The 23,238-nt window shown below is 34.5% G+C and overlaps 1 protein-coding gene across 1 annotated transcript; it reads right to left on the bottom strand.

Annotated features, from left to right (window-relative positions):
- Positions 1-544: 544 nt before the first annotated feature.
- On the bottom strand, positions 545-22,066 carry SLC6A15 (solute carrier family 6 member 15; the record flags this gene model as incomplete). Its single annotated transcript, XM_079549353.1, has 11 exons — positions 545-916; positions 2,009-2,171; positions 4,800-4,959; positions 5,257-5,449; positions 6,256-6,448; positions 6,550-6,791; positions 9,126-9,236; positions 10,806-10,987; positions 13,021-13,147; positions 13,677-13,834; positions 21,778-22,066. 11 exons carry the CDS (start codon positions 22,064-22,066, stop codon positions 545-547), a joined length of 2,190 nt encoding a protein of 729 aa, XP_079405479.1.
- Positions 22,067-23,238: the final 1,172 nt, after the last annotated feature.

The following is a 23,238-nucleotide window of genomic DNA, read 5'->3' as shown; positions in this document are numbered from 1 at the left end:
AGAAAATAGTTTGCAGGTTTTTTTTACTCAGCTAATAGCCTAGGTAATAATCATTGCTAACAAAATAAGTACAGCATATCTACATAAGGTATATACAAACGTGTGCACAAAAGGGTTTGGTGAACTTCTTCAGAGCTCACTTTTAATACTGGGGAGTTAATCTGGAAGCAGAAAAAAAAAAGTCAGTGATATTACCTCAGAAATATTACATTATTTAAGTGGGGAATTTTATCACTGGGCTTCAGTGAAAGAAGGCTTTAAAATTAGAAATTAATTTTAAAAAAACAAATTTTCAGCTACACTGGCAGATGTAGGCTGCCATTGATTTTCCATTTATTCTCTTCAGTGCAAATGAAACTCAGAGAATTAATCCAAAGGGAGTTTTCTCAACCTGTACAGACAGTCATAACATCTTGAAGACTGTCACTATGGAGCACCTGAGATTGCACCTTAGTACGTGAATACGACCGCCTCTCTTAGGGGAGCCATGATCAGCAAGAGGAGAAACAAACAGAGAACTCTTTTTTTTTTTTTTTTTTTGCAATTACAAGTCAGATTCTGGCATATCAGGCATATCTGCCATTAAGTATCCGATACCATAGCGTCCATTTGGAGCAGTGTCCAGAGTTGGTGATCCAGACTGTTTTCGATATATGTTTTTCCCGAAGTTCGGAGATGGCACTTCACTTGGACTCTTCCCATGAATTAGACTTGTATTATCTCCCTCCAGATTAACAGGCTCCTTTATTATTCGGCCTCTTTTGTAGGATACAGATGCCAAGCTACCAGAGCTGTCATCAATAAGGTTGCAGCGGCGCACTATTAAGACTATTGGGACCGGCAGTATGGCTAATACCATCAGAGATATACAGACGATCATCCCCCATGTTGGATAGCTGTGGAACTCTTCTGTAGCCTGTGAATGCAAAGAGAAAAAGATTAAATAAATCTTTACTTTAAAAAGAGCAAATCTGCAGTTCTCACTAAGTCCTGAAGTTTTCAAATATATGCTAATCTGCTTGTCATCTTGCATCCACAATGTGGGCATCACTGAAGGTTTTGAAGTTGAACAACCGTGGAATGTATGATTGGTATTTTCCTGCCAGGGAGCAGGACCAAACTGCCATCCCAAAGTTTCCCACACTCTCAGAGCACTGAAGCAGAGCCCAAATCAGGATTTTCATATTCAACCTTCTGCTAAATTTGCTTGTAATTCCCTGATCCTTTAAAACAGCAGAGCAGCATGCAGTGGCATCTGTAACCATGCCTGGAAAATAGACCTTTGTTTGGTAGGCTAACAGCTGAAGTAGACAGGGACTGTTTCAGATCACCTTGTGGAACTGTTCTGCTCTGTCTAAACTTCACATAAACTGTAACTCATTTACTGGGCCAGTGACTCTACCCCACAAGCATGCCTCTCTACTCCAAGCATGAATCACTGGACAACACTCTCAGTTTGTCTAACAGCTCAATTAGTATTCAATTTTACAATGGGAAAGCCTGCAATTTGGAGGCATACTGAATTCAAAAGTCAGGCCATTGGACTTGCTTAAGATGATCATGGTATGGATTAAAATTCAAGTTTCACATAAGGCACTACCTGCAGGTACCACCACAAGCAGATACTACCTGTCCCCCAAAAGGAAAAGATATCACATTGCTAATCTCAATATTTAGTTCCAAGTAAAAAATTGATGTGGTATCTGAAATACCAACAGTTCTCTGTAGTAAGATAAAATTTAGTGAAAGTGAACAACTTCTCTTGCCCTTAGAACATATCCAACATACACCAACAAACTAAAACTTACTAAAAAACACATATATTCATGTCAAGTGGTTATGTTTTAACGCAAAATAATGACTTCAAAATTTAAAAGATTGTTAATCACTATATAATTATTTATACTGATATATTGAAATTGTAATTGAAAACTTTTTTTTTTCACATACTTCTGAAATACTTCATATCTGATTACTACGATTGCAATGACATCTAGTATATACATACCGTATCTTCAATCCATGCATTGTAGCCAGGAGGACTTAATCCCATTTGGACAATACTAGCTACCAGCAAACATAACAATACTAAAGGTGAAACGTACTTCCACATGTAGTAATAATACTGGCTTGGAGAAAATCCAAGCATATCTTTCAGATCCTCCATGAATCTGTGAAGGAAATAAAAGGTTATCGTTACCCTGGCCACTGAGATTTCAAATGTTGTAGTTGATAGTATCTAATTTGAAAGCATAGACAAGCTGGCAAAATGTATATATAGAAATGCCTGCACTGTAGCTGACTGGAAGGCGTGAAAAATAAAACCTTATTACAGTTCTGAAGAGTTGAGCAAAAAATTACTCCACAGTGTAATGACTCAGTAAACTAGCTTTTGAACACTGAAGATTCAGACATAATACACTGTAACTAATACAGTAAAATAGCGTGAATGCCCTTCTAGTCAATAAAGTTTAGGTTCCAAGTTTAATGCCTCATCCAAGTTATAATGTTGGATTGTTGAAAATTGGGACTAGTGGCATCTTAAAGTGCATTAAATAGATAATTTTTGGTGAGCAGTGAAATACCTGTAATTTTACTAACCAATTAGTTTACATTTACAACTACTCCCTTGAAACACAGGCTCAATTAGTTTGTGAATTCAAATGATACTGTGTGTTACCATGTATTTTCCGAAGAATAATCTTTCGTGTAGAAGTAAACATCAAAGCAGAATTGGAAGACCAAGGTATTTTCTATTAGCTTCTATTAACAAGGTTGAGTGTTACAGGAAATACCCTTTCTGTTTCTGTCACTTTCATGGAGGCTGACAAACTTGAAATTCTGTTTCTGCCTCATATAGACGGCCTTATCCTGCAATGAGTAGTAAACTACATGAGCAGTTTAGGTACTCTAGGCAGTGGAAAGGGTGAGATTTTAGAGGCAGACCAGACCACCTTCCGCTGTAGATGAAACCATGTCATGGACGTAGCCTATGACCTTTTCCAGTTTTTATGAAGGTAGAAGAAAAAGTGGACACTGCTTCCAAAGCAGGCCAAACCTAGTCGTAGCTACTATTCACCTACACCTCCTTGGCCCATTGTCAATCTGAGCATTAGAAAGCAGCTGGACTGAGCAACTGCCAGGCCAAATAAGATACTAGCCCTCCTCCCCTCCTCAGAAGAGGGCCTTAAGGGAGAATGTAGTAGGCTAAATTTAGCATGTGAGCAGCTTGTTAAACCATTCTGGAAATATGTTTAAACTCACCTTTAATTTACAGAAGTTTACAAAAATCTTTTTAATGCTTGCCTAATGCTTGCTGAGACATGTGCCATCACTTCTGAGCACATGTGAAAACAACACATCTTATAAACTTTGCAAAAATAATTTAGAATCCATATGTGTACTGCAGTGTAAAAGAATATCTTTATGCATAAGTTATGGTTTGCATCATATAAGCTGCTGAAATAAGTTTGTGAAGTTTTAAATCTGCCTTCTTATGCCTCCAAATTGCAAGTTATGATCTGAACAAAACTATTTTTGTATTCTTGATGGAGCACATTGTTCCAGAGCCAGTAGAAAAAGAGAATATTTTTAGAGCTAATTCTTTTGGAGTGTGCTCAAGCCTTGATTCTCTTTTAATTCCCTTGTGGTCCTATTCCCTATTGAAATGTGTGCATGAATAAAGTTCTTATAGCAATAAATACATTTTGAGAGCAGTCACACATGTGAAGTTACTGTCACATAAACACTGAAAGAAATTTTGAACCACGTAGTTTGGGCTATTCTATTCTTTGTTTACACCATAGTGAAACACACCCTTAAAAAGAAGCTGAATTTGCAAATGGTTTGTGCCCTCTAAAGATTGCCTTTTCTTTCCGCGTTCCCCAGCTCTACAACTAATGAAACGTAAATCCATTCTCTTCATTTTGAAAGTCTTTCATCACCTTCTTCACTCTATTAATATTTCTTATAAGCCACCAATCTCACATTCTTACAGTTTCTGTCAAATTATGTAGAAACATTAAAGATACAGTGGTCTTCATTGCTCTCCTCAGTCATCACTGCTAGAAGACTAAACTTTTTTTTTATCAAACATGCTTCCTCCGTTTAAGTTTTCATCCTATTCTTTGCTATAATTTCCTACTTTTTCCCTCATGACTAATGCAAAGAACATTTAAAAGCGAGAACACCCCATAATAATAAATAGTAAATGAAACCCTTCTTACTGTTACAGCCACTAGAGTTTGTTTCTCTCAGACTACCCAAAATACTGCAGATTTGTTCAAAATGCTCCTCATCTGCTGCTTAGACCACTTCTATGACTTCTTCAAATCCTTTCCTTACTTTCCTTACTTTACATATACAAATTCCCGATATTTGCCCATCCATCCTTCTTTCCACCTCTAATTTTGACTCTTTTATTGCATTCTTTATTTGTTCTATGGGTTTCACCTGACACACTATGCTTTGTTCCAAACTTGTTCTTTTAAGACTGGAGTCAAGTCCAGAATGACCCACTTGGGCTCCTTTACTGCACCAAGAATAACAGCTTTATAATCATACAGACCAGCAAGAAATAATTGCAAAAATAAATTACTGTTTTCATCCTTAACTCCTACTGCGCTCATTTTGTTTTGCTTTTCTTTGTCTTACAGTTAGTTTACGAAGAAGGATATCTTTCTACTGACTTGAATTTATGTGTTCATAGCAAATAGTTGGTGGTTTAGAATTATAACAGCAATAAGTATTGTAATGAATACTCTTGATATGAACAGGGGAATATATTTCCTCTAACTTACTTTTCTATTCCATAAATTCGGGTAACTGCAATGTTCTCCAAAATGACCACAATAAGCAGGGGCAGAGTAGCTGAGTAGTCATCAAACATCGTGACAAAATAATTTCCAGAGCGCTGCACAAAGATCAGGCCAATAAAAAATGCTACCAAGCAGCAGATGACTGGAATGAAGGACAGAAATATGAGTTGTAAGAACAACAATTTTCAGAAGAACTTAACATAAAGTAATTTTGAACAGAAGTTCTCTATTAAATTGAAGTTCTCTCTTCCAGCTCTTGTAGCATCCAGAAGAAGTATCTACTTGTAAATATTAACATGCACATGTGTGGATGTACAGTCTGGAACAGTCATTTTCTCATCTGTTAAATGTAAGTACTGAAAAGTTTGAAGTCAAAAAATCAAGACTTAGTACTTTTGGCTTACTGCTCTGATAAGAAAAGAAAGGTTGTGAAACTCACCAGTAAGAATTTCTTTCCTAATTTTGAAAGTATCAACAATGGGTGTGATGATGCCTTCAATGGTTCCAAACATACTTCCAAGTCCCAAATTTACCAACATAAGGAAGAACATGACCGACCAGAAGGGAGAAGCAGGAAAGTGGGTCATTGCTTCTGTAAAGGCAATAAAAGCTAAACCAGTTCCTTGAACAGCCTGTCAGAAAAAAAAAAATCCACATTATAATTCATGGATAGTAGCAGTAGTCTTAGCAGTAACAGTTGAGTGACATTTTAACTTCATGCTCTATTAACAATGTAATTTTTTGCTCTTTTACAGGTAATTTTGCATAGAGGTATTATATCAGAATAGGAGATACTGTAGTATATAAAGGACTTCATTTCTGTATCCGTGTTTCAGATTTAAAAGGTTGGAATATTACAAAACTTTTTAATGTCTAAGTCACTAATTTATATTTCAGCTTCAAATGTTGGTAGAATTGCAGAGAGTTCAGTGTTTCAAACTCGAAGTTTCTTTGTAATAAAGTTAAAAAAATGTTCTGTACTTGTATGGTTTATCACAAAGATTTCAAAACAGGATGATGTCAATTAAACAAATGTCTAATAATTAATTAACTATTTCCATTTCCACTGAAGTGATATCTATATAAAATAATATTGAATAATATTGACAATAAAAGACATAATTGAGATGTTGAATAGATAAATCTCTACTTACAATTTGGAAAAATGCCTGCGGTCAAACAGGGCTTCAAAAATTTATCATCTCTTGAGGACTAATGTTATGGTTACAGTATGATAGAAATTAGTGGAGATGTCAAACTCAAAAGTGCTCACCTGAGCAAGAATAAGATCCACAACATAATCATATTTTCATACAGACTGCTATAGGGAAGAGTACCGATTCTGATAGGTATACTTCAGTTTATTTCAGGATTACAAATATTCCCTCTTCCTAAATATCCTAAATATTTTTATTTAAGGTGTATTTATTTCCCTCACCTTGTCAAGCTCATCTTCAATTTTACAAGATTTCAAGCCTAGTGAATCAAACTCCTCTTCTTTAACTTTCTGAATAATGTCATAAACTAAATTGTAATCTTCTGCTGTAATGCTTGAGAAATTGATATGATGTGGGATCATATCTTGGCTCAGATTTCCTGTTTTCAGAAGTTTTAAAATCTTCTCTGAATTTCTGTAAAACACAATAAAACAGAGAAATCAAACTTGATGATCTATGTGCATTCATAAATGAAATTTACCATAAGAATAATAATTAAAAATTGATATTCATACTGGATAACACATTTCTCATTTATGATATTGGCTTTGAAGCCCAGAACTGCAAACACCACCAAGGTTGCCAGCACAGAAGTGAAAAAATTGATGAAGGACACCAGTACAGCATCAAAATGGCAGTTGTTGTCTCTCTTGTTGTAGCTTGAAAAGGCAATGACTCCACCAAATCCAAGCCCTAAGGCAAAGAACACCTGAGTAGCAGCTTCTCTCCAGACCTTGGGCTCCAGCATAATTTCAAGCTGTTTGAAATTAGATACAATATATGTCAGCTATAACATGCACTTCTGTTACACACATAAAACAAAACAAACAAACAAAAAAAAAACCAACACATGAAGACAACCTACATCATAAAACACTAATAGCCCACTGTACCCCACTACAAACATATTTTCATTATGATAAAGCTGAATGTAACACTTTAAGTTGTGTGTACTTACAGCCCAGAATTTCCATTTAATTTATACAATATAAATCTTAAAGAGAAATATTCTATACAATAGAATGAGATACTACTGAAGTTATGTGACAACTGAAATACCAGTTAGTTACATTGTGAAATCAGAGAAAACATCTGTCATTTTTAATTCGTAGTACTTGTCTGCCTTATTTTTACAATACTTGTACAGACAGGCACTAGAGTTAAGATTTCTTTTGGAAAGATAAACCCATTTATAAATGTACTAAGTACATTGCATTTTTTTTTATTTTGTTTTTAATTTAAAAAGCAACAAGTTGAATACGAAATACACATTCTTATATGGAGTTCTATTACATGCAAATATGTAAAGCAAAAATATAGCATGTAAAACAAACACTCAGTCACTGGAATTTGTATAGTGCACAAGTAGAATCTCCCTTATGACAAGTTCAAAGCATCCAGATCAAAGTTAAATGAGTGATGTATTTTAGGAACAACTAATCTACGCATCTCAATTCAAATGTTAACTCCATAAACATTTGCTCTTCAGATGATCAGACTTCAATAAACAGCTTTGTTTAAAGTTATTAGTCACTGTGTATCTAAAATCCTTCTCAACTCTGAATCATAAAAAAGCGCATACTTCAATATTTCGTCTTCTTGAGTTGATCCAGCTCTGTCCACTTAACAATGACAAACCTTACTTCTTCAAATATTATAACCTTGCTTTTTCAAATATTTTTTTTCTAAATTCAAACCTTAATAAAAACAGTAAGACTGAAAGGCTGAAGCAAGCAACAGAAGACTATCTTATTCTAAGAAAAAAAAGTCTGCAGTTGTTATACAGAGATAATAAACACAGTCTTCTAAGTAAACACCCAAAAATAAAACACATTTGAAAAAAAGGGCTTTATTACACTAAATTTGTTACTGTCAAATGTATAGATTTTTAAATAATTTCAATGCTCGAGTAGCTCAACTTGCTCGTATCAGAGTCATGCTACAGATATTCCACAAGAGGGTGCTACAGGACTAGTCTTCATTTTACTAAATCTAACAGGTTTACTTAATAAAACACTTCTCTGTTTTCACAGACTGCATGGAAACAACAAAATGTAGGGGAGTCTGAATACCTAGGTCGTTTCCTGGGAGCCTACAACCCACGTTAAGCTTAAGTACAGAAACATTCTGAGATTTTTATAAAGATACTTCTGAAGGTTTATGTCTACATGTTCTCCATCTGACTTGACATGATTCCTAATCTCAGATTTAAACCATAACTTAGGTTTTGATAATAACAATGATAAATTGGCAGACTGTCTTCAAAGATTGTTTATTTGAACATTTGAAAAAATTATATAATTAAATGATGAAATTAACTATAAAGTGAGGATCAACTGCAGCTTTTGTTGCATGAAAGATGAAATAATAAAGGGTACAGGGTGGATATTAAAGAGGAGTTTCAGTATTGATTCCTTCTCAGGATGCACTGGTACTTTTCTAGTTAAAGAAAGAATACTGACACTGAGAAACCAGATTAAAATTCAAGAGGTCTGCATTCCTTCTCTGCTATAGATTACTCCTTAGTCAATAAGCATTACTTTTCTCTGTTCCTCAGATTTCCCCAAATTTGCCTAAGTAGCCTGCAAGTTCCTGCAGAACCACAACTCTGTAATTCAAGTGAAGTTTATTTCTAAAAGAAATAGATCCTTTCAAAAATGACAAATTAATTATTTAAATCTATGACAGGAATCAACACTACGACACTCCAGAACGAAGCATTTAAATCCTAGAGAATCACAAGATTAAAAATGCACACCTCTTTTCATTGCTGAACTCATCAAGTTTGCTAAACGTTCTCATTCCTATAAACAACACTTTCAGTTGCTTTGTAAAAACAGGTAACTCAGGGAACTACCATGTAAGGGAGGTAACTTCACATATACATTTAGAACACTTGGAACCTTATGGACCTTAGGGCTAGATGCTTTGGCACCGAGGTCAACAGCAATGGAAAAAGGAAACAATCAAACAGGAAAACAATCCATCTTCTATGAAGGCAATATGCTTATCTGAGAGCACTCACAAATAGCCAAATTGCCCCCAAATCTTTAAATACACTGAAAAAAAAAAATATTACATTAGAACATACCTTAGGTGTGAACATATGACGAATTCCATCCAATGATCCATTAAGGAGCAGTCCTCTGACCAGAAAGCACAAGAGCACCACATAAGGAAAAAGGGAACTAAAGTACATGATCTAAAAAAACATTAGAAAGAAATTTAACATGACATCAGTTGATATTATTTTCAAAAGTTTCACACTCAGTACCTTTTGTACATATGGCTGAATTTAAAACTATTTGTTCACAAAGAAATATACAAAACATGCTCCCTGCAGAATAGAGCAAAATCACAAGACTGTACTCATATCAATTCCATACTGTACTAAAACAATACAGTTGCCAATAAGTTAACTAACAACAAACTGTAAGCCTTCTAGGGAAACTGTGAGAGTAGACAAGGAGAAGATGAGGAGAAAGACAGAAACAGTTTCAGAAATGTTTCCCTTTGCAAATGCACTTTAACTCAAGTACACGATACGATAAAGATGGAGTATGAACAGAAAGTCTGAGTTCAAAAGGAGAGAAGCAGCAGTCTGGAAAGTATTCAACAAATGGAGTCAAACCACTAAGGAGTGCTTATTGCAGGAAAAAAAAAGAAAAAAAGGAAAAACTGGGGATATTCTCTGAGCTACAGAATCATTCAAGATCTCATTAGTTTGACCCATAAAAGCAAGAAACCAATATTGCTTTGACTACTGGATGACAAAATGTCACAGGGCCTTGAGAATCCAGAAGCGTAACGCTGCACAGTTTCTAACGGATTAAGGTTTTGTTTTGTTTTGTTTTTACTGTTTAATGTGAAGATCAACAATTCTGGGCTTCTGTATCATCAAACAGAATATATTTATGGCACAATGATTGACTCATTATCTAACAGCGGGAAATAAAAAATTCGTAATCAAATATGATCTTTTACTCTCCGTACTGAAAAGCAAATTTCTTCTCTGCTTTAAAGTTTAGTAAATCAATTCTATTGCTACACTTGAAAGTCATTTCTGTAGCTGAAATACATTAAAGTACACTGAAGAGATCAAAGACAGTTCCTGCTCAACAAAAAAAAAATTCCTAATAGCAAATAATTAGTAGGTGACAGGAATTAACAATAGATCTCATCTGAGGAACAGATCTCAGAAAACCATTCACTGGTCAGTCTATGTGGCTGGATGGGAAAGAAGTCAAAGTGATGTACTCAGATCCAAAGGGATGTTTGGTCATTAATCAAAGAAACAACCCAGAATCCTGACTGTGATAATGACAGAAGCATGGATAATGATGACAGTAGCAATAAAAATCAAATGCAAGGAATTTTGAGGGCCTAGGTAAATTGCAATCATTCTAAGCATTACAGATATACTCAGAAACTTAATTCCCTAGACATTCAGAAGCACACAAGCTCATGCTGCATTAACAGTTCAACACGGCCAAGTTCCAGTTATTTGCAACAGTTATGTTGATAAGAACCAAAATCATTTTTCTTCAGATCTCAATCCCTGCTAAATTACAGTTCACAAGGAAAAATACTAGTTTTAATGCTTAACTAAGAGAGTAGGGATTGTACAAACAGTGGGGTGAGTCACAGCACACAGCTTACTCCTACATATTTAATGAAAGAACAGAGGGCGTGGTGAAAAAAAAATGTAGTGAAATAACTCTTAAATGCTTCAAAGTAAAACACTTGTCATTTAGGTAAACAGCATACTCACTTTGCCAGAAGACTGAATGCCTTTGATCATGGCTAGGCATACCATGACCCAGGCAGCCAGCAGGCAGATAGTCATCTTCCAATTTAAACCCCCACTCTCTGACAGAGAGCTGGAAATATTCAGTGCTTCCCTGTACCAGTAATAGGTTGTTGCAGAACTCTTTTCACACTCTGGCTCCACAACTGTCAAGACACGTTAGCAAGTAAAGATTGGTTTAGGACAGAAGTATTTTCCCAACACTTCACTGTAAACTTGTATCAATTTCCAATAATTTCAATCATGCCTTCAATGCTGACAGAGAAATTGAATTTAGAGAGTAAAAGAAAATGGAAGTGCTATCAATTGAAAGTTCTGGATATAACTTTTTAAAAGACTCTTTTGGTCTTACATACTCCTCTCCATATCGTCAATACAAGTCCTCAGCAGAAATAATTTTTTAGTTAAGTAGATAAAGACTTACACTTCATTTTTAACCCTTTAGATTTTCTATACATAAAACCTCGAGTTATTCTCTGTGAAAATTCTACCTCTGAATTTGAAAGCTGAGTTCCAATAATTTTGAAAAAAATACGAAGATCATTATCAATTGTGTCTGCTTTGACACAGAAATCAAATCGACACTTAATTACAAATGTTAATAACACAGCAATATTAAAGTGATGAGAAAACGAAAAAAAGGCTCCTTCATGCCTATGTTCTTAGGAAAGGTGCTACACATTCCAACAGTTACTTTTACTGTACTATAATTCTGCCTTATTCATATTATCAAACAGTTTAAGAAATTTTGTGCATCCAGGTATATAATACAAAGAAACAGAAATAATTCTTGAAAGAAAAAAAAATTACTTGACATTTTTATAAATTATTTTTGACAATCAATCATATTTTTAAGCTAGGTCCTGAGTGAAGGTGATTAAACAAAACAAGGGAAAAATACTGCAGGCATCAGATCTTCACCAAAATAAACTGTCAAAAGTGTCAGGATGATATCAAATGTAACGCTTTTCTGTGTTTTAGCTAAGTTTAAATGACCTCTCCTGAAGTTAGGCTGAAAAACTCTGTCTTACCATTTGAGGTGGATAAGAACACGTAAACAGACAAAAACTGTGGCTCAACCGTGGTCCTGTAGTCCAATGCTTGTGGAATACAGCTGATTTTAATGAGTGCCAACATTCACAAATACTAATTATTTATTTCAAACAATTGAAGCAAGCAACTCTTGCAAAGACCATTTATAAACATCGTACAGCTTTTCAAATATCCGTAGTTATGGTATTCGTTAAAGGAGGGGGAGAGGAATACAAAAGATAATAAATAAAAATTTAAGATCTGATTTAAAAATATGTAAAAACAAATATTTCATATTTCAATAGCGAGACAAATCCCATGTGTGCAATTATCACAACTGAAATCAAAGTATAGGAAACTTTTCATGCTATTGCATAATACTTCCATATAAGACATATTACAACAACAAAAAAAAAAGACCAATGATCTAATTGTTATTGGTGTACAAAGCAAAAACTGCTTTAGCCATACAAATTTCATTGATGTTTACAGTTTCCCATTTTCTGCTTTGTTGGTAGTGCAACCCCTCTTACTTTATCTCCAGGATGTATGCCATACTAAAAGAAATGGAGAAACAACTCTTCTACCTTTGTTTTTCATCATGAAAAGCAGTATCAGAATCAGAAAGAAGTTATGAAATTGTATTTTACATTTTTTTTTCTGCAACATACTAAGCAACCTGATTTTATTACTTATTAGAAATGCTGTTGACTGCAATGTTCTTTTCCAAAACCTTTGCAATTGTCTTAGATTAGTTATTGTATTTTTTCTTATTAAAATGCAATACCAGCTTTGTGTATAACACTTTTTCCCACAAATATCTGTTTAAAGCACATTTTTTTATCTTTTTAGTTTGAAAATCTCAAACTTGATGTGACTGACAAAATGACAATAGAGAATTAAGAAGGAAACTCTATTCAGCATTTCAGAAAAAAAAAAGAGACAATAAAATCTCTTTTCCATTCTCTTCAGTTATGTCAACAATAACCAGCAATAAAAAGAGATAGTTTTAAAAGCAGACTTTTAATTCATACTTTTTTCCCAATAAGCCCTGATGAAAATCCAGTGAAATTCAGCAGAAAGACTTGGTTTTACTTAGTGTGCGGACTTGTGTTTGCATGATAAAAAAGAATGTTAACAGACTTACATGTATGGGATGCATTTTTTACTAGAGGACACTGGTCCCATGGCAACGGATGCTGAAAAGACTGGGAAAAGTAAAACAGACTCCATCCAATAATGACATTGTAGTACAGAGCCACAAAGAAGCATACCTATTAAAAAGACAAAAAAGAAAAAAAAGAAAAAAAGACATACCAAAAAAAGTAAAATTTATGAACTACATTTTTTAATTCAAAAATTAAAAAAAACACCCACTAACATTACAATTTTGCAGATTTCTGAAGGTCAGACATACAACTTAATTTTCACTAAAATAAGTCAGAATAAGAACTGACTGGGTTCTTCTCCTAAACCTTGTTTAATGACAACTTTCTCACTTTCATTTTTCTCTGTATTTATCATATGACATCTATATTTTCACAGGCTTATTTTTCCCCCCCAGAAGCCTAATCTGTTCCCAAGTTCCTAATCTCCAATGAATCATAAAAAACAAGTTAACTGGTTTAACAAGTACATCCATATAAGCATTTTTACTGTACTAACTTAAGAACTTCCTAAACAGTGTAAATTGACCTTATAGCCTAGCTACAGGTCAGTGCCTTTTCCTTGTAGGAAAACAGAAAGTCTAAATCATACAAATTGGAAGTGAATTAAGGTTTAAAAAAAAACAAACAAACTTACTACACAGCTTGCAAATCCAATTCCTCCAAGTTTAGGGCTGATATAATTCCATACACCGATACTCCCTCGGCGGATTCTCTGCCCCACAGAAAGCTCCAAGAAAAAGAGCGGAATCCCTATGATCAGTAGCAAGATTAAGTATGGCACAAGATAGGCACCTACAAAAGGAACAAAGTAGAAATCTGAGTGAATAAAGCCACAGTCTGACATAACTCATATACCTTCAAGTTTGCATTATTCATTGCAAAGCTTTTTCTATTGCATATAAAGAGTGATTTTACTTGGATGTTGATCATAAATCTTGTAAGATCAGAAAAGCCCTGAGATAGCTTATTCCTAAAGCACTGAAATGTTTCGAGGCAAACTTTACTAAAAGTGAATCATTACCTAATCTTGGTTGTTCGAGTCATTACTTTTGCTTATGTGAAAATCTGGGCACACGAACAAACTTCTTTTGTACAATCATCATTTCCTAAAAAAACCCTCTGAATTTGGACTTGTAACAGAGTAGCAAGCTTGAATTTATAAAGGAAATACAGAGTGTGCTGCACTATTACAACACTGAATTTCATCCAATCTTCATTGCAGTTTCAAAAGACTTTTTTTTTTCCCCACATACACTTCAGATGCTTGGGAAGGGCAGAACACTGATCCTATTCAGCTAAGCAAACAACAACCTTGCCCCATTTCTACCAGACTCTAGGCATGAGGAAGAAGTGAGATAGAGTTATCAGAGAACCAGATAGCCCACCTGGACTACTCACAAGCTCCTGCTAAAGACTTCTGAGAATGCAACTGTTACTTCATCTTTTATAAGTATGTAAAACATTTCCTCTTTTCAAGGTTGTATTCCCAGGAAGTGGTCACATACAATTCTAACTTCAAGGTGTATCTCCATCTATTTCCACCAGCAAAACTACTCGCAAGCAAAATTCACATGTTAAGTGCACTGACAGTTTAGAGCCAAATTTCACCTTTGCTGATGAGGAATATATAGGACTACAGCTGAAACAAAATCTAGGTAGCAGCAATTAGAAAGACAGTACCTAATTTTCAAACGTGTGACTCATATGCTGCAATATAGAGTACTGTGCTGGACACCCAAACTAAGTCTTTTAATCGCAACACTATATGGCTAAAGAAATTCACCTGAGATTTTGTCAAAGCAGTCTACACAACAACAGGTCGAAGATGGAGCTAGTAAAGTGTCTAATCACTTATGTGATGACAGAGAAGCTGAGCACAGTTCAAAAGTCAATTTTGGATTTATCCTCAGCTCTAGCTAAGCAGTTTCCATGCCCCGTGACAACCTTCTAGGGCTTTTTCAAGAGTCTATCAAAACACATCATAATTTACATATCCTTAGTAGGTGGCTCATCTCAGGGAATAGGCTTTATTTTAGAAAAGTTAAACTTTCATAAGGAGTGCAGGAAGCATCAGATTTTATGGTACCACCTGCTCCTATTTAGGTCTATTTCCTATTTTACTATTCATGAAACACACACAGCGAGGACATCAGAACATCATCATCACCTTTGGTTATAAAGAATTTATGAAGATCCTAAGAATAAAGTAACCTGAAGTTTTGAGTCTAAGAAAAATAAGAAAAAAATACAGAGGAAAAATTAAATAAATAAATAAAAAGACAACTACTGATGGACCAGACAAAGAATCTATTGAACTTATCTACCCTACAGTCTGTAGGCTACTGTCAGCAATGAAACAGCTTTTGGAGTTTTATTTTCATGACAATATGATAATGTAATGAAAGCACTAGAGCAGCATCTGATCAAAACCTACACCAGGCTCTGAATAAACTACTAGTTTAGAGAATATTCTGTGTGCTACTTCACAGAGACAAATATCATGGTATAACTGCCTATTTCATATACTGTCTGCTTAAGCATGTGATAGAAATATTCTTTGTCCTGCAGAAACAGCTACATTCCCAGTTTGTACTCTGGCATCTCTTGTGGTTCGCCTTGTATATGCACATAATGTTACAGACACAAAGGACTTACTTCCTACTGCAAAATAAAAAAAAAAAAAAATAATTAAAAACAAACAAACAAATTAAAAAAAAAAAAGGATAGAAGGAAATAGATCTGATGAAAACTGAGAAATAGAGTAACAACATTCCAAAATGAGGGGGCCTGTCAAAGAATGTACAAGACATATAATAGTATTAAGTACTCTTGTTTTATCACCATCATTCTCCCAAAATTTCTGTGAGACAGGACTACACTGATAATTCACACTGTAAACAAAACATGGAAGCTTAGGCTTCACAAGCTTTAAAAATGTGGTTGTACAATTCATTGAAACCAATTGTACATAGTTTTTTTTTGATACTTTAACACTACTGCAAATTATACCTAATACCTTAATTAGGTAGGTATTGCATGGCTAGGCAGAGAAAAGCCTAAACATCTCAAAAAAATTGGGGCCTAAGTGACTTACCCTGTATCCCTCTGGATGACTGCACTAGAGCAGGAACTGAACCCAGCTCTTCTGTGTCCCAGTCCACAACCTTAATCACAAGGCTGCAAAGTTAAGCACATATTTAAAGACTGGGCTGATGTGGTTGCTTTATGGTGCAGTATCAATGTAAGTAGCAAGATTCATCAGTCAGATTCTACTAAATGAGTTAAATGAATGTGGTGCTAAATCCACATTACATTATATGTTACACAACCCTGTAATTCAATATGGATGGCCAGCGGATATCATCTCTTCAGGGCTTGTGCACAGGACCTGCTGAGGTCCTTCTGATCATCCCTATAAGGACATAACAGTCAATGGTGCACATCTGGGTTTAAATACAATGAGGTTTAGATACACAGTTGTATGATCTAATTGTATCAAAGCTGCAAAATGCTTCTCTGTCCTATAGCTCACATACTCCACAGTATCTCATCGTAAGTATTTTGTTGGATCCTTCCCTGAAGCAAGACACACTTCAATAATCTGTAAGACACCTTCACTTCATCATAAAACAGAATCACTATGGAAACAGTTCAGAATGTCTTTTATTTGCCAGTCCATGAAAACACGTGTACTTGGATAGCAATACTGAACAAGGATCATTTTTATTTGAATTAAAACAATGAACTGTACATGCCAGCCTTGAACAGCATCCTAAAATTAGTTACATTCATATTGTCTGACACATCTGCCAACTGAACAACTTTTTGGTGGTTACAGTTTTGTGGTTCAGTATCCCCAGGTCTCCTTTCTATAGTTCAAAAACCTCTCAATTCTAAAATCACTTTGTTTGCATATTTTGGTCCTAAACATTGGCTTTTCTACTAAAAAACCCACTACTGTACATTTTTCATCTCAACTTCATAAGGAAAAAATGTGTATTCAAAATATATCACATTCTTTTTCATTAGAATTAATAGCAGAAATAAAAATGATTTCTTGATTTTCAGACCTAGTGAATATTTCTATTGTGCACAACACAGATTTAATCTTAATTTTTTTATTTAGCCAAGTACCATAATCAGATACCTAATAATTTCTCTTTATACTATAATAAATACTAAGCTTAGCAATTATTGATTATTGAGCAATTATTGATAGAGATGGAATGTTACTATTGCTTTTCATTTAAGTTTTTATAAATGTACAAAAAAAGCAAAAAAATAAGAAAGAAAGGAAGAGGGAAAGAAAGAAAAGAAAATGGCATGGGTTTTAGTGAGTGAAGTGTCAGAAAACAGTTTCAGAAGAATATAACATAACTATTATCATCCGGACAGCACAGAACTTTTTTTTTCCTTGAAGTAACTTGAAAAATCTAAAATCTTTAAAGATTAATTTCACTTGCTGCTGCGGTAGTTTTTCATTACTGTTTCATTTCTGTTCACTGCAGGAGAGTTAAACTAGATGACCTTCAAAGATCCCCTCCAACTCTAAGGATTCTATGATTCTATGATTCCATGATTCAGTTCTTACTCAGTGAAGGTGAGTTTTACCATGCCTTGATAAGACATCAGCGTTCTTGTAACTTACAGCATACTTACTAATAGAAAGCTTGCAAGAAGATCTTACCAATATGAAAATTAACTTATTTTGAATATCAAATGTTAAAATCTTCAAATTTATTAAAGTGAACAACAAAACATCAAAGTCCTCTGAACTACTTTAATTGAATTTATTCACCATTACAAAATACAAACTGCTTTTATCAAGAAAACTCTACTAATAGAGGTTTTATATTTTATCACTAGGTTTACAGCCTATTTTACCGACTGGACGGTGTTCCTGTCAGTAGTCTTACACAGATTTAGCATGTGTGCCTATTTACAAAATTGCATTTAAATCCCCTTAGCCAATCAGCTCTAATGAAGAATTAAAACTTGCAAATTAAAAATCAGGCATTTTCAGTGCACTGAGTAAGATAAAACTAAATTTCATGAGCCTGACGCTACAGTGTAAATTAAGAATTCACAAACCATTGATTACACATTATTGATAAAAAGCTAAGTAACATAGCTGCTGAATATATTATCAGTGCTGGAAATACAAGAGAGTACTCGCTTTATTCCCATTCCTCTGAAATTTGACAATGAGACTAAATTATCCAGTCATTGCCGAGTCTTTAAGAGTTTACATGTTATTTCCTCTATTTCCAGTAGTTCTTAGGAAGAGTTGCTTTGTTTTTCATAAGCTCACAGAATAAAACTGCTCAATCTGCTGATATTTCAATACAAAATCCAGACTTCTTAACTATGAAACTTCCTGATATGATTTCACTCACATCACTCTTTTCAAAATGTACTGGTAATTAATCTGCTAGAGATTTTCTCATGCTAGTCACATCTTTTATCTGTTTATCTTTTGTTTACTTGTTTTTATTGCATATGAAGCAAAGGTGTGTCACTGAATTCTGCCACATGAAAAAAAATGACACCCACTGACACTCATTGATGCTTGCTAAGAGACCAAATAGTGGTTTAGAGAGACCAAATAGTGTATGTGAGCACAGTGGTATGTGGGTGGCGTGTTTCAGCTTTGGTGACAGAGATGTGAAAAACGTGGATGTGAAGAACATCCATGTTCTGGATCACCATACAGATTTTTAAGAGCGTGGCATGCAGGCTCTTGTTCATCACTGGTAAAAATGCATCTCTAAGGGTGGTGACTATGTTGAAAAACAGTGTTTAGTAACTGAGAACTTGGTCTATTAAGTAGTGTTATTGTGTTCTTTGTCTCTGTTGTGGCTCCCTTTGAAACAAATAGAAGGCATTATCTTTGAATAAATATGAAGACCGGGGTCACTTGTCCACAACAGGGCACAAAAGATAGCATGACTTCACAGGCAGGAAAGAATCATCCCAGTTTTGAGATAAGTCAACGTATTAAAACATCATCAACTAAGGAATAAAGCGTACTAGCAGACAGCAAAATGTGGATCAAAAAAAAAGTGAATGTGCTAATGATCTGGGTTAAAGTCTTCCAGATCCTCTCTTCCAGTTTATTCTAAACAATTTGCCCTTTTCTGAACAACCTGAACTTCAGAAACTCCTTTCTCATTCAAACAGTCCAGATGTTGTGATTAGGACATATTCTCAGAGAAATGGGTTGAAGAGCTTCAGGTTCCAACAGATTCCACAGAATCTGATAGATACCAAAAACAAGGAAAGAAGCCAGCAGAACTGAAGCCAGGTGCAAGGGCAAACTGAGTGGAGTATGAGAGAGAACCCTCCCATGTGGTGGTATCAGCTGTTACATCAGCTCTCCTATCTTATATAACTTCACTGTGACTATAATTAAATATTGAAAGACAAAGACCTATGCCACTGTCTAAAAAAACTAAGAGTTGTTATCATGCTGTTAATTATTTTTCTTTTATTCACATTGGCTATATCTTCAGATGACTGAAAACATTGTGAATTCCTTGAAATTTTGCTAGTTTTCACCAACACGTTATATAGTCTACCCTGAGTAGTTATATTTTCTATCAGAATTATTACAAAATTTGTTTTCTTACTGTCTTTTGCTCCAAGTGCAACATGAATTAAAAGACAGAAGTACAGCTAAACTGCTATATCAATTTGTTTCATGTTCTAACTTGACATTTCAAATTTCCTGAAATTGTTATTAAGTTTTTATACAGAAAAAGTGTGTATCTGAAAAACCACACATATTTGTTCTCATATAGCAATAAAGAAGTTGTATAGTGTAAAAATGGTTAATATAAAAAACTTTTTAATTTACTTTGAGTATACTCATTTCTGATGCAAACTACCTTTGTGAGTCATTGAGGAATAATCAGCTTTTTAATCCGTAGGCTGCAACAGAGGAGATTGGGTTTTGCCTACCAGGGAGAAGGTGGATCTCTAGTAAGGATAGTGAAGGAGTCAAAGATCTATAATGAGGTCTTCTGAACACTTTCACACCCTTACTCACTGATCCTAAAACTCCTTTGAGTGCTTCCTCATTCTAAGCCAAGTAAATGCACACTACTGAAGCCTCAAATTCTCTTAATACTTGCTGTGTTACAGCTACATCCCTTGTTACGTTGAAGTCCATTACAGCTGCACACTAGCTTCTTTGATCCCCTCTTACAATAAACATTCTCTGGGAGAGACCGAAGAGTGAAAGCCAAGGAAGCCTTAGCTCTAATCATCACTTGCTTTCCTCTGTCTTGTAAAATTAGCAACCAAGTTAAATTCATAGTTTCAAACTGTTGCAATGCATTAGTCTTGAGCTACATCTTGACTGATCATTACAATGAAATTATCTAGAATATAAACATTTTAATAGCTACATCTTCAACTAGCATCAGTTTGCTCTAGAATTATTTAATAGAAGTATTAATTTTTCAACTAATATTGATTCATGACTGATTCTAAGTTGTCTAGTAAGCTAGATGACATTGTTTCATTGAAAATCTGTGTTGTTTTTTTTTTTTTTTGAGAAACTACATACAACTTCTGTTTTCTCAGTTTTACAGTTACACAGTTTCACAGTTACAGATCAAGAAAATTTTATCTTCCATACAGACCATACGACTTTCCCTCCAGAATAAAGAAAAGAAAGTTGAAAAAAAGTGTGAAAAAAAATTATTGCACTAAGCAAATGTAAAAGAATTTACACTTTATCATGGAGATGGAAAATGTGAAAGTAGAAATCTCCCATTTTAGCTTTTAAACTGAATAAGAGAAAATGGAGAAATATATGCTGATTATACTCTACACTAAATTCTCTACTTCTCATTTGCATCAATCTTGCCATTCAACCTTTGGAATCCAGTATGAATTATATGTTATTCTTCATTTTACTTTCTATATCATGGATTCAGTTTTTGTAGCATAAAAACTACGTTTTGTTTCAAATTCAGCTAATTAGCTATGATAGAATGAACATTAATGTAGTATAGCAGAGTACAGTACAGAAAGGATAAAATACTAATCCCAGAGGAAGGCCTCTAGCCACCTACTTTCTTCTATGCTCAAGACTATAAATGAACAGCTAATAAATAATGTTTTAAGCAAAAGGTAAAATATTTAGGAAAATAGAACTATGTAACAGCATAAAACAGACACACTCCATTAATGTAAATTTTATGATGCAAATTAATCATTATCAGTTAAAAAAAAATTCACTTGCTAATCTACAGGAAGTAAACAAAGAACTACAAGCTAAAGGTAATCAAAAAGAAAAGCTCTGAAGCTAAATAGTAAAGACCGAATGGTGCTTTGGTTTTTAAAGTGGAAGTAGATTTAATGCTTTGATTTATTCCCCAAGTACTATAAAGAACACTTTAGCACAATGATAACCAGGTTCTAAATAATGCATCACCTCCAGAAAGACCTAGCAGGGTTTTGGTTAACCAATAGGAAAGTCCCAAGAGCTGTAAGACACTTTCTGCCTCGAAATAAGAAAATGGAATCTTATAATTATCTGCTACTTACTGTAGCAGGTTTGTCTCACTAAATAAAGAGAACGTGGATTTTTCCTCAAAAGGTGTGGTAGAAATTAAAAGAAAAATCTAACATGCTGCAGTAGGTGTTACTGTATGCGTGCTAACAATAATCTTGTTAAATAATAATGATTAGCTTCATCATTCAGCTACAGCTATCACAAAACTTACCTCCACCATTTTTCTGACACAGATATGGGAATCGCCACACATTCCCTAATCCTACCGAAAATCCAACTTGTGCCAGAATATACTGGAGTTTGCTATTCCAAGCAGGTCTTTCATCTTCCACATCTGAGCCTTCTTCAACATCCACATCTTTTTCTTCCTGATCACCAACCATCAGCTCACTCTTCTTAAAGGCATCATCTGAAGAGTCTTCATTAGAGAGGAGGTCCTTAACTGACTCAATGACCTCATCATCTAGGTCTCTCTTCACTACCTTGCTGTTTTTAGGCATTTGTAATATGAGAAAAATACAGAAGTCAAGTTCAACTGGGACAGATGGAGAAGTGCTGAAGAAAGCTCTCCCTCTGCTGGGCAAAAAATTTTGCAGAAATAGAATAAAGATGCTGCCTGAGTCCTTGATAGCAGGGAATCAAAAATACGGACTTCTTTGTTTCTGAATGTTTGTTCTACTGAAAGTATCTGTGGGAAGAAAAAAAAAAAAAAAAAAAGAAAAAAGAATATTATTATACAATGCAGAACTTAATTTACTAATTGTATGCTCTGGTTTATCCAATTTCCCTTATCTGCAAGGTCTGAGAAGAGAAAAAGAAGAGATATTAAATTGCTTTCACATCGTTGGCCATAAATTCATGTTTTGGTCCTAAGTTTCTATATAAAATGCATTTCATTCACTTGCTGAGGGTTTGGTTTTTTTAAATTATTATTATTGTTTTTTCATTTGTTTCCTAAAGACTGATAGGCCAATTGCTCGTATTTCACTCTGGAAGCATAATCAGATTCTCCTTACTAGACATAACAGGGTGTACACTCTGCATACAATTTAGGAGACCAGCTCCATTCTTTCCTGACTTAGAAGCCCTATGGAACTGCTGAGTTTATTAAAAAAAAACAATTCAAGCAAAGTAGATTAATGTTTGGGGACCATTTCTGAAAGTCATACAGCAATTAAGATGCTGATGTATAGGACAAACTCAGCACTTCAAAAGCAAGGGAGACTTATTTATTCTTCATCTAGGAATACATAACCACAATCATATTTTCAAAGGAGATAGCTTCCTCTCTTCTGAGCTTTAATGCTTTCTTGGAAAAAAGGAAGTAACTAAACATACATAAAACATTTGAGAAGCTGTTATCAAACCCATTGGAAAAGCCTACTGTTTCAAAAGTGCATGTACAGTGAATAATAAAAAACAAAAAACCTGCATTTAAGTATATGCTTTTCTTTAACACAATGAATCATTTATAAGGACTGAAGGACTTCCTTGCAGCTGCCATGCTGAAGGCAGGAATTTGGGTAGGAGTTTTTTTTTCAAGAAATTCAGAAATTCTCTTCTATTCACATGGGACAAAACTGATATGTACAAAACCATCTGCACAATTAAGAGTCTTAAAAGGGATTTAGATTATGTGTTAAGCTTCTTGAAAACCCTAAAGCAGGACTAG

Source organism: Tetrao urogallus (genome assembly GCF_951394365.1).
Source record: "Tetrao urogallus genome assembly, chromosome: 1".
In the NCBI taxonomy this organism is placed as follows: domain Eukaryota; kingdom Metazoa; phylum Chordata; class Aves; order Galliformes; family Phasianidae; genus Tetrao; species Tetrao urogallus.
The sequence above is the reverse complement of the archived record's forward strand: the minus strand, read 5'-3'. Positions and strand labels throughout refer to the sequence as shown.